We start from the raw sequence: 12,373 nt of genomic DNA on the forward strand, positions 1-12,373 counted from the left end.
ATGACCATCTCAATGCCTAATCAGACGGCTGTCACTGAGTTTATCCTCCTCGGTTTCCCAGGGCTACAGCCCAATTTCTTTCTTCCAGTCTCACTTACACTGTTTCTTGCCTACATTGTTTCACTGATTGCAAATAGCACCGTCATCATATTAATTATCCTGAGAGAACAACTCCACCAGCCCATGTATATTATTATTGCCAACCTCGCTCTCTCCGACCTTCTCTTTGACACCATAACATTACCTAAAATTATTGTCAAATATTGGTTCGGAGCCGGATCCATATCCTTCAACTGGTGCTTCTTCCAGCTCTTCTGTATCCATTACCTTGGATGTCTTGACTCCCTCATCATTATGCTGATGGCTATTGATCGTTATGTTGCTATCTGCCAACCTCTCAGGTATCACTCCATTATCAGCAATAAGCTATTGACTCTCATCTGTTACTCGTTCTGGCTCTTTGCTCCCCTAATTGGATTAGTTATGATGCTAAATGCTGTACAGGTTCCTTACTGTGGACCCAACCGTATCAAGCACTGTTTCTGCTCCAACCAAGGTGTAATACAATTGGCTTGTGTTGATGTTGCCTTTGAAAGAAAAATAGGCTTTGTAATTAGTATGTGTGTGTTCCTCATCCCATTGGCTGTTATTATACTCTCATATATTCTCATAATCAGGGTTGTGCACTTATCCGCCAACAATGGGAACTGGCAGAAGGCATTTTATACCTGTACCACTCATTTAATTGTCATTGGCCTGTACTTTATCCCGAGGTTGTTTTTAACAAGTACCAGTCAGATCCCTTTGATTCTCAATGCTGATACAAACGTCTTAATTGTTTTTATCTTCACATTTATCCCCCATGTATTTTGCCCCATGATTTTTTGTCTTGGAACCAAAGAAATCAGAAATATTTTGGGTCAGACATTCAATAGCATTTTCCTTAGAGCTAAGCACAGATCCAGAAAGCCAGTAAAAAAGCCCTGTACCAGTATCATTCTTATGGGTCATTAAATTCATTTGAGAATAAGCACATCATGCAGATCTGTAACATTCTCTGTCCGAAATAACCCATCAACCCTAGACATGTATCAGCTGGCTTTACATTAAAACAACAGGTAGAAGCTCCTATTAATAATATTCATAAGATTGGGGCACCAATAGGTGTTTTGGGGCCAAAATCCTCTTTCTGTACTGGGTTGTTGCCATTAAAGGAGAACTAAATTCTACCTACAACCCCAGGCCCCCTTCCTGCACCATCTGGAACAAATCAGTTCTCTGGTTCCCAACCATTAGGTTCTCAGAAAAGGCTACAATTCCAAATGAGGGCAATTGCGAATTTCTTACTAAAGGTTGAACGACATTCATCTCAGGTCTCATATTGACAGGTATGGGGTTAAATACCAAGGAGAAGGTCAAATCTAAAAAAAAAAGAAAACTATCAGAGGAAGTGGGGAGAAACAGTTCCACCTCTGTGGTCGGTGGCTTTGAACCCAGTTTCATTGGTTGGTGGAACAGTTGTCCATCTTGGCCTGTATCTATATCCTTGATTTAGCTAGCTTAGGGGTCTCAGATTAAAGCTATGAAATTGCTATTTAAGTGCTGCCTTTTAAGCTCCGTGCAGTGATCAAAAAGTCAAGGACCCAAAGCTCCACAAGATGGCACTTATCAAGTTATTAACCAACTATTGCAACCAAAAGTTTCACCAACACCTCAAAATCATGGGTGGGAGAATGGAAATAGCAACGGTATGCCTTTAAACTGAGAGTCCTAGGCAAACTCCATCAAGGCTTAAGTCTTTAAATTGTTCTGTTAAATAGATATTAACTTTCCAACAAACATAGAGAGAAACCCAGCACTCAAAATGTGCCCTGTGGTGATCAGAACTGAAGGACACAGACAAGTAAAAGCCTTTGGAGCACAACGGTATAAAGATGGCCTGATGGGAGAATATTAGTACCCTGTGAGGAATCCTAGCTGGATGAACATCTAACTGCAGTTGGACCTCTATTGTAGCAATCTAAAAGGGGCTGGAATTCATACAGAGGTGCCTGCTGGAGTTACCCAAAAAGCTGCTTTAGGTTGCCATATGGCACCTGAATGTGAGTATAAATATTAAAGTGGCAGTTTGTGATCAGAATAAAGAGTCAAACCCTACTGAAGGACTTTGTTGGGGCTCTCAAAGACCCATGGGAAGACCCATGTTCATCAAGTTCAAACCTTTTGCTGAAGTGGAACCTGTCTAACTGCTATCTGACCCAGAGGGAATTGCAAAAACCCCATGTGAAGCCTCTCCAATTTGCCTCAGAGGGGTGAAAAATCCCTTCCTGGCCCCAAAATGGCAATTGGACCAGTCCCTGGATCAACTGGTACTAGAGTTGATTTCAGTTTCCGTGTATTTTCTTACTTTCGAAAAAGCCATCCAACCCTTCATTGAAGCTATCTGATGTATCTGCCAGTACAACCGCCTTGGGGAGTGTTCCACAACTTCCCAGCTCTCCCTGGAACAAACCATTTCTGCATCTAGATGACTATTCATTGGACTACGCCTTATGCTTCCATTGCCTGATGATTATTAACAAAACTGTTACCACTGGAGCCCAAAGTATTCTGTGTCCTGGTATTAAACAAAGCAACACATAATGGAGTGGAATGGGCCTGAATGTAGCCCAGGTTCCACTCAGCCCATAACTGGTTAAAGGGGAAATTAAGAAGCCCCGATAAAGATATTTGATGGTGGACTTTATATAAAGGGGTTGTATAGAATGGTTTGCAGAATAAGATTTGAATTATACAGTATGTGTGCATGCAAAGCATTATGGGGCAGATTTAATAAAAATCTGATTTTTGTGTTTTTAGAAACTGACTCCTGAGAGTTTTTTTATTTAAAAAAAATTGATCAATTATGTATTTATTAATAGTAATAATAATTTGTAAGCTAATTGTTCAAATGTTGTGTTATTTTTATGGTAAATGTTTGACGTTGTTTTCTCGAAAAATGATTATTAACAAAAATGTTACCAATGAAAAACACGCACAGATATTGCCGCATCCTCCATTGCTCTGAAGGGGCTGTGAATGGAACCCATGTTCCAAAATTCTAGAAGAGTAGAGGGATTATTATTTTGGTTAGTGATGAGCGAATTTTTTTAGCAGGCATGGATTTGCAGCGAATTTCCGCATTTCGCCATTGGCGAATTGTTTTGCGAAACTTTCGTGAAAATTTGGTGCTGAAAAATGTGGTGCACGGAAATGTTTCTGTCAGCAAAGTCGTGTAAAAAAAAGGTGTGGTCGTGGCAAATTGGTCGTGTAACAAAAGGGTGTGGCCACGGCAAAAAAGCACGGGTGACAAAAAATAGGCGCCGGCGACAAAAAAAAAATAATAGACGCCGGCGACAAAAAATTAAAAAAAAAGATGAGAATGACAAAAAAATTGCACAACAAATGGTGTGGTCGCGGCAAATTGGTCGTGTAACAAAAGGGTGCGGCCACGGCAAAAAAGCGCGGGTGACAAAAAATAGGTGCGGGCGACAAAAAAAAATAAATAATAGACACCGGTGACAAAAAATTAAAAAAAAAAGATGCGAATGACAAAAAAATTGCACAACAAATGCGTTTCGTGAATTTTTCACCGTTTTGCTAATTTTCTTGCAGTTTTCTAGAATTTTATTGCGAAGCTCATCACTAATTTATTTATTGCGCTCATCACTAATTTTGGTGATTTTGTTGCATGATTCCTGATTACACCAATGAAAAATTTGTGTGCAATATATTTCATTTTAGGGTCCCTATGCGCCACACAGTTCTGTAACCCTATGTATACTGTAAAGTGAAAACTTTGAGGCAATTTTTAGAAATTTTGTAAAAATAGCTCCATTCAGGAAAGCAGAAATACGTATTTACCCATTTTGGAATAAATAGAATGTGTAATTTGTAAAAATATGTGGTTTTATAGGGATGTTAGCAGGTCCCCTGGCACATAAAGCACTTGCATGGAGCCTACTTTGTATCAACCACATTGTCAGCTGTGAAAATTCAACTGCTTTCATTTTGGGGTCTCTCCGTGGCACCTACTTACTGGTAATGGTAAATGAAAGTTTTGAGACCATTTTCACAAATGTCATCAATACCACGAGCCAGCACTGCATTGAACTATGCTAGGTTGGAGTAGAAAACCATATTTACCCATTTTGGATTTGTCAGAATGTGTCCCTTCCAAAAATATATGGTTTTCCAGGGTGGATTATACCCCACATAAAATGCAGTAAATGCGCTGAGTTTTCGGTAGTGGATGAGACTTCTGGGGCAAGTCATATACACTATCTTTGTTTTAGGGTCTGTACATGCCACATACTTTGGTAGTGCTATGGGTATTGGGCATCAAACTGCTCAAAATGACCTTGCCATTCATATTTAAAGTGCCTTTTTTGGTACTTAATGACATGCAGGAGAAATAAAGAAGCTGGTAAGTTTACACCAACAACAATTTACTGTATATACTCGAGGATAAGTCCAGTTTTTCAGCACACAAAATAAGCCCTCGGCTTATACTCGAGTTGGGTGCCATGGGTCCCTCAGGACTAGCACCCTCTGTCCTTTGTGTACAAACTAGGCCACCCGCAACCAGACCCCCCAGTGCCCTGGCCCGTTCCCAGATGCGATACCTATTTCCCCTTACGTGTCCTCCGGTACTGGGTTTGCTGCCAGTTTGCCAATGCTCAATGAGCGTGATGATGTCACTCACGTGACGCCGGCGTCCTTTGCGCTGGACACAGAGGTACTGGCACATAAGGGAGTGGCTACCTGCCTTCCTTCCTTCTAGGACTCCCTTCTACATCATCGCTTGCTGCAGGCAGGGCAGATCTGAAGTCTGTGGGTGGATCTTCTAGACCAGTCCGGAAAAGTGGATCTTTCTTGCTGCTGCTTTGGTGGGCTAACCTAATGTGCTGCAGCAAACTTTGGGGGGGTTCAGTATTCCATAATGTCTATGGCCCACTACCAGGCAGCTTCTTTAATTTAATTTTATTTTTAAACCCCAAAGTCTGTTTGCCCCTTTTTAATCTTTATGCCTGAACTGTCCCCTTCTCTCTATGCCCTACCCACAGTCATCCTTCTATAGACACTGGCTGCAACTTTTTCACCTCCAGTTGCTTCATCTACCACCCTCACCTGTCCCATTCTGCACCAAACATTGCACTTTATATTCTATATAAACTATATTTAGTTTTGAAGGATTTTAACTCTTTGTGTTTTAGCTTGGTTGCTGATTGAGCTAAGGGGGTAGTACTCTTAAGGCATCAATGTTGATACCATATTGTTTTTGTTGACCCTCTTTTCCACTTACAGAGCTACTGATTTTCTTATAAATATTTAAAAACATGTGCCCCACTGATGCCTCATTTAATGTAATTTTATTGGTATTTATTTTTATTATTGAAACTTAGCAGTTGCTTCGGCAATTTCCACCCTAGGCTTATACTCGAGTCAATAAGTTGTTCTTAGGTAAAATTAGGTACCTCGGCTTATATTCGGATCTGCTTATACTCGAGTATATATGGTAGATGGGCAAAAGATCCAACCCCGTGTGGAATACTTTCCTTAACTAATTAATGAGCTTGTTCCCATGTCGGGCACTTTATTTACGCCTGGCTGAGTCCATTTCTATATAAACCCTTCTGAGCAGGGGATGTGCCAGAATCCTCCCCGGAGCGGAACCCAGAGATTTCCCCACATACAGACGCCAGGTTATTGCCAACGTGTAAGTACTGAGACTCATTAGAGATTCAAGATGAATGCACAGAAAGATGATAGTGAGAGACAGAGAGAAATCAACAGATATATAAGCTATAATATGATAGATACATGGCTGTTTGTCTGAGCATTAGAGGTGGATATTAATATTGGGTTATACTGGAACCTTAAGATGGGAATTAGCACCAAGGGAAGCCTTTTATCTACATTGTAATACTCATTGATCCCAGACTGCTGACTCTTGGAACCCTCGCCTGCCCTATTCCAGCAAGTGGTGTATGTTCTAAAAGACCTTCAAAAAAACACCTTTTTATAATGCCCTACTGCACCTATAAAAACCCCTCTGGCTTAGATATATTATTAAGTGTTTGAGAACGTCTCTCTCTACAATTTCTTCAGCTCCTTTGAGACCAAGTATACTTACATTTCTGGGGTTTTCTTTGCAGATGATCTATTTCTTTGCCAGCACCAGGCACCTCCCTGCCCACCCATCTCCCCATGTTGAAGCTCAGTAGAGAAGACCATGACCATCTCAATGCCTAATGAGACTGCTGTCACTGAGTTTATCCTCCTCGGTTTCCCAGGGCTACAGCCCAATTTCTTTCTTCCAGTCTCACTTACACTGTTTCTTGCCTACATTGTTTCACTGATTGCAAATAGCACCGTCATCATATTAATTATCCTGAGAGAACAACTCCACCAGCCCATGTATATTATTATTGCCAACCTCGCTCTCTCTGACCTTCTCTATGACACCATAACATTACCTAAAATCATTGCCAAATATTGGTTTGGAGCAGGATCCATATCCTTCAACTGGTGCTTCTTCCAAATCTACTGTGTCCATCACCTTGGATGTCTCGACTCCCTCATCATTATGCTGATGGCTATTGATCGTTATGTTGCTATCTGCCATCCTCTCAGGTATCACTCCATTATCAGCAATAAGCTGGCGACTCTTCTCTGCTATTTTCTCTGGCCCTTTGCTGCCCTGAATGGATTAGCTATGACTTTAATTTCTATACAAGTTCCTTACTGTGGGCCGAACCGCGTCAAGAACTGTTTCTGTGCCAGTCAGTTCCTAATAGTCTTGGCTTGTGTTGATGTTGCTTTGGAAAAGAAAAAACGTTTTATAATTATTATGTGTGTGCACCTCTCTCCATTTATTGTTATTATACTCTCATATATTCTCATAATCAGGGTTGTGCACTTATCCACCAACAATGAGAACTGGCAGAAGGCATTTTATACCTGTACCACTCATTTACTTGTCATTGGCCTGTACTTTATCCCCAGGTTGTTTTTACACGTTATAAACCAATACCCTTTGATTCTCGATGCTGATGCAAACGTCTTAATTGTTTGTCTCTACACATTTATCCCCCATTTAGCCAGTCCCATTATTTTTTGCCTTCGAACTAAAGAAATTAGAAATAATTTGAGGCAAATGTTTAATAGTATTTGCCCTAGAGCTGAGCACAGACCTAGAACCCCAGGGAAAAGGCATTGTATTAAATTCTATTGTGAATAAGCACAAAAATGCAGATACACACATATTTATATATATTTGCTTTTGTCTCCCTTGACAAAGTTAGTGACCAACACTGGGATACCAATAAATAAATCACTCACACCAAGACCTGTTTAGTGCTATACGTTTTCAAACTTTTGCATATTTCGATATTATTATATATCTTCTATTTAAGCACCCGGGCATTTATATTTCAAGTGTAGAGTGCTCCCCTTTGGGCTATATATATATTTGTATAGATTATGTTCAAACCCTCAACATCTCATCTTCCTCCCGTCACAATGGCAGGTTGTAGGACTTTAGCCACACAAGAATGATCATTGCTCACAATTTACTTTACCAAGAAAAACACTTTATTATTTTTTTTGAATTCCTTATTTCAGCAGGTTACTGGTATCTACATGCAGTGACTTCTACAAAATGTGTTTATTAATATGGCGTTGGGTCTGCATCTTACCCTAAAGCAGTTCTGGAATAGACTCCTGTACCAGTGTAAGGGCAAATTGGTTCCACCTATTGATCCGTTCTTTAAACAAAGATTGGGTGAAATTTTGTTCTTGTTCTTCTTTCCGGATATTTATTTTATATATGTGTAGGGGACTGGAGGTTGGGTTGTCCTTTATTCAATCAGTACCTTGAGATTTGGGACAGCTAAATGTGGTCTTCATTTACAGTTGGAAGGGGGAGATGTTGCCTTATCTTGGGTTAAAGTATTTTTCTGCCCAGTAGATTTTACTGTTGTGTTCTCTAAAAGGAGATGTCAACGTGTGCTTGGTCTCCTTGGATCCCACCTGTTGGAGGAGACGGATGGAACTCAGGGCCTGGGAGGAGGAAGGTCCAATAGGTAAAGGTGTATGAGGAAAGTTCTGTAATAGGTCACTCTAGGAGTGAGAGTTGGGATCAGGGTAGCTAGGATTAGAAGGTAGAAGGACTAGTATTCCTGGATGTGCCACAGAGTAGGGATTCTAGACCTAGAGGTAGGGGTAGCCACCTAGGTGCAACATGTAAGACCTGCACTTGGGGTTGGACAATTTCAACTGTGAATAAATCCACAGACTGATTACTGACCCCTGATTTGGGCAAGCACTTCCGAAAGTTCTGTTTGTAAGTAACTGCTGAATTATTATACTATCTGTGATTGTCCTACTGGAGGTTGTTCTTCTACCTTTCTGTAAAGAGCTATCATTTGTTTTCGGTTTGGGATTCAGGCCGAATCCAGCCTTTTTTTGATGGATTCGGTTTTGGGCAAATCCACAGTCCCGGCCGAACCGAGTCCTAATTAGCACAAATTAGCATATGCTAATTAACATTCGTAAAAGGGTTACATTTTAGGGGGGAAAATGTTTTTGTCCGCGTCAGCATATGCTAATTAGGATTCAGATTCGGGTCAGGATTCAGCAGAATTCATCAGGGTGGGTTCGGGGGTTCAGCTGGACCCAAAAAAAGTGGGTTTGGTGCATCCCTAGTTTTAATAACCACTCATGCCCAAATCATAAATTAATCCTGAGAATATTAGACCTGCAAGCACCCCTTTCTGGAGCACACATCACCTCCATTTAACTACAGGATTACATACAGTATGTCGCTGGCGAATGTGCTGACCAAAGCAGATGCCAATCTTTGTCCTCATGTTCTTTACACCAATGTTTTATCATCTCAATAAAAACCCCTATACAATCTGGGTTATTGGTGGGTGCAGTACTGGGGGGCAAAAATGCATTCATGAAGAGGGGACTGGATTGGTTGGGATGTGGGAAATGATGAGGGTTGTCGTTTTACTGGCAATTTGGAAGAAGGACAAGTTAAGAAGGAATAAAAGGTGAACAAAGGTGGGAGAGGGGCACATTTTTCCCAAGAAGCCCCTGTCCTTCTACCTCAAGGGTGTGAGAGTTGAGGGTGATTGAAGGTTGCTAAGGTAAATGGAGTCACATTGGCTTTATGGGCTCTATAGATGGGGTGCAACCAGGGTACAAATGTTGTTTTAGTGTAGATGTAGGCCTGTGGCTGAAATAATGGAAGGGTCCCAGTGGGACAAGCTGTAATAACCAGGCTGTGGCATTCTCTATTCAGATTAATTTGTGTTATTTTAATCAGAGAGGACTTTGGAACCCCATGTTGTCCATGTTAAATGCTTGTACCTTTGTATTTCCCATGTTGTCCATGTTAAATGCTTGTACCTTTGTATTTCTGTGCCTATCATTAGTTGTGTAACTGAGGAACATGGCACAGCTCACTGGGGCACAAGGAAGCCTTCTACTTTACAACTGCCATTGCCCAGTCATTAAGTAGGGTAACAGGGTTCCCTCTGGACACCACACTCCATACAGTCTCTTTCTTTCTCTCAGTGAAATTTCACCCGTTTGGAGACCGTGTCACTGAACCCCTATTCTCCAGCTGATAACCCTTAGAATTATGTGGATACAAATTACATGCCACTTACTGATGGGTGAAGGTTTTGTTTCTATTTTCTAGAACAGACAGATGTTATTGACAGATACAGTTCCTGTAATTGCAGATACAATGGGTAACAGTGGCACATTACATGGGGAGGGTACGGATTCCTGGCATCTTTTCCTTGTACTTTATTTAATAAACTGGTTTGCATACGGCTTCATCCGTCTCCCTCATTGACTCTTCTCTCTGAGATATGGAATGATTGGGTTTCTAAGAGCTCTAGAACTAAACCCTGGTATTCTCTAGGCTGCTCTTAAATCATGAAGAATGTTCTTTGTATTATTCTTTGTGTAAGTACTACTTTCAAATGAACATGGAGAGAGGTTTGGTTGCATAATGCTTACATTTTGTCTTCCTCACCGACTCTTCTCTCAGGATTCAATTTTATTATGAGATATGGAATGATTGGGGTTCTAAGAGTTCTAGTACTAAACCCTGGTATATTCTAGGCTGCTCTTAAATCACAAAGAACGTTCTTTGTATTATTCTTTGTGTAAGTACTATTAAACAGATATTTACTTTCAAATGAACATGGAGAGAGGCCCCGGACGCACAGTGCACCCTAAGGAGTTCAGAACTGGAGGACCCAGGCAGGTAAGAGCTCTTGGAGAGTGGTGATATAACTATGGTCAGTCCAGGAATCATTAGTACCCTGTGAGGAAGCCGAGCTGGAGGAACATCTCACTGCAGTGGGGCCTCCATTGAGGTATCAATGGGGATGTAACCATTCAGAATAAAGAGTAAAAACCTACTGGATATTGTTTCTGTGTTATTATTTTTCTCAGTAGGAGCCCCTACAGATATTCTGAGTGAGAGAGAACTGTGTTAAGTAGTTTATGTCCCAGTCTTTCCCTCAGATCAACTCACTTATCTCGTCCCAACTGTTCCATGCAAGATGTTGTGCATTATTATTGAAATACCACTTAGGGCTACCATGAATATTATACTAAACTTGAAAATAGCTTAAAAAGAATGTGAACAACCAGAATCAACCATCTCTTGGTAGACAACTTCTCAGTAGCTAAATGCTCTCCTTATCTGCAGTTCATCATGTCGGCTCTTCAAATACAAATAAAGAAAATCCTGAAGAACAGAAGTTCCTTAGGCTAAAATTAAAAAGGAAACATGATATGACATTTGTCACATTTGGCGCTCATAAAATGATCCCATGGTGACTGGCGGCCACCTTGAGGGAATGCTGCCTTCCCATCCTTGAATCCTAGCACAGCATTGGGCAGAGTTGTTAAGGTTGGGTTTATACTGGTGAGATGTGTATTTCCCACATATTCCAAGACCGTTGTGTTGGAGACCAACAATGATAGAAGTTCCACCAACCTTGCTCTGATTATAACCTTGCTCACCCTGTTGCTTATTATTGAATATTGACTCCTGATTGATGCAGCAGACTTGTAGAGCACGTAATGGATTGAAAAGGACAGTTTTGGATCAATAAAGACACAACATTGATATTTTGAAAGATATTTTTTCATATTAAGAAGATACATTACAGTAGTCAGAATGATACATTGTGGTCAAGAGTCATATGAATGCCTAAACAAGTGCCATTTTGCCAACCAGTGTAGCCACATATGCATGCGCCCTCTTGCCAACCACAGTTCCATCTGCTCAGAATTGTATTTTGCCAATCAATATCCCTATTACCCCTATGTAGGTGCCATATTGCCCATATGTAGGTGCCATCTTGCCAACCCCACACAGTTTTGTGTTGGTCTCAGTATCACTTGATGGGAATATGGCGCCAATGAGATTATTCGTTTAGATCACTTATGCCACTAACACTCAGGAGAGACTGAGGTAGGGTTGGGTGAAGGGGACTTTGCAGAGTTTTGAATGGAGGCAGATGATGCTAGGAACCTGCCTTGAGTGCTCTTTTTTGTTGGACTGGATCTGGGCAGAACTATCTGTAATACGGCCACAGATGCATAGGGCTTATTGGTAAGCGGCAAGGGTGCTCAGTCTGAAGGTCAGTTGGGGTGAGAATTGGTAAGAATTGCCATTTACTCTTCTAGATACACTTGAAAGCCCAGCTTGGAGGTCAGTTTGGGTGATATTTATACCAGGACTGGTCTCACTACTCCTACTGGCCAGTGGTATTATTTGCTTGAATTCAAACCAATTGAGGCATTAAAAGCAAATAAAGCTCTGTGTCCCACCGTGTATCCTTTAGGTGCCATGGAACATAGACTCTATATTGTGTGGATAAAAGGCCATGGATTTATAGCACAGTAGAACTATTAAAATTGGAAAAAAATACATTTTTGCCTATAAACATGTTGTGTGCAACATTTTCATTCTGGGTCCCTACAACCCACATGTTTTTTAATCCTGTTCTTATTGGGCATAAAACTGTTCAGAAGGTCCCGGCATTCATATTAACAATTGGGTTTGTATGTATGTATGTATATTTTTATTTATAAAGTGCTACTTATGTACGCAGCGCTGTACAGTAGAATCCATTAATACAAACAGGGGGTTATTAAGATAATAATAGATAAATACAAAGTATAACAATAAATACAAATAAATACAAGGTACAGTTGTAATAAGTTAAGAGTCAAAGACACAAGAGGATGGAGGTCCCTGCCCCGTAGAGCTTACAATCTATATGGGAGGGTA

At 40.7% G+C, this 12,373-nt stretch overlaps 2 protein-coding genes across 2 annotated transcripts; both read left to right on the forward strand.

Moving 5' to 3' along the window:
* LOC101732335 (olfactory receptor 6B1) lies at window positions 1–1,014 on the forward strand. The gene has a single exon (XM_004920624.3). The coding sequence runs from the start codon at window positions 1–3 to the stop codon at window positions 1,012–1,014; it is 1,014 nt and encodes a 337-aa protein (XP_004920681.3).
* Window positions 1,015–6,274: 5,260 nt separating this feature from the next.
* LOC116408610 (olfactory receptor 688-like) lies at window positions 6,275–7,282 on the forward strand. Its single transcript, XM_031896244.1, has one exon. The coding sequence runs from the start codon at window positions 6,275–6,277 to the stop codon at window positions 7,280–7,282; it is 1,008 nt and encodes a 335-aa protein (XP_031752104.1).
* The last annotated feature ends 5,091 nt before the right edge of the window (window positions 7,283–12,373 follow it).

Source organism: Xenopus tropicalis, chromosome 2 (assembly GCF_000004195.4).
Source record: "Xenopus tropicalis strain Nigerian chromosome 2, UCB_Xtro_10.0, whole genome shotgun sequence".
NCBI classification, from domain to species: Eukaryota; Metazoa; Chordata; class Amphibia; order Anura; family Pipidae; genus Xenopus; species Xenopus tropicalis.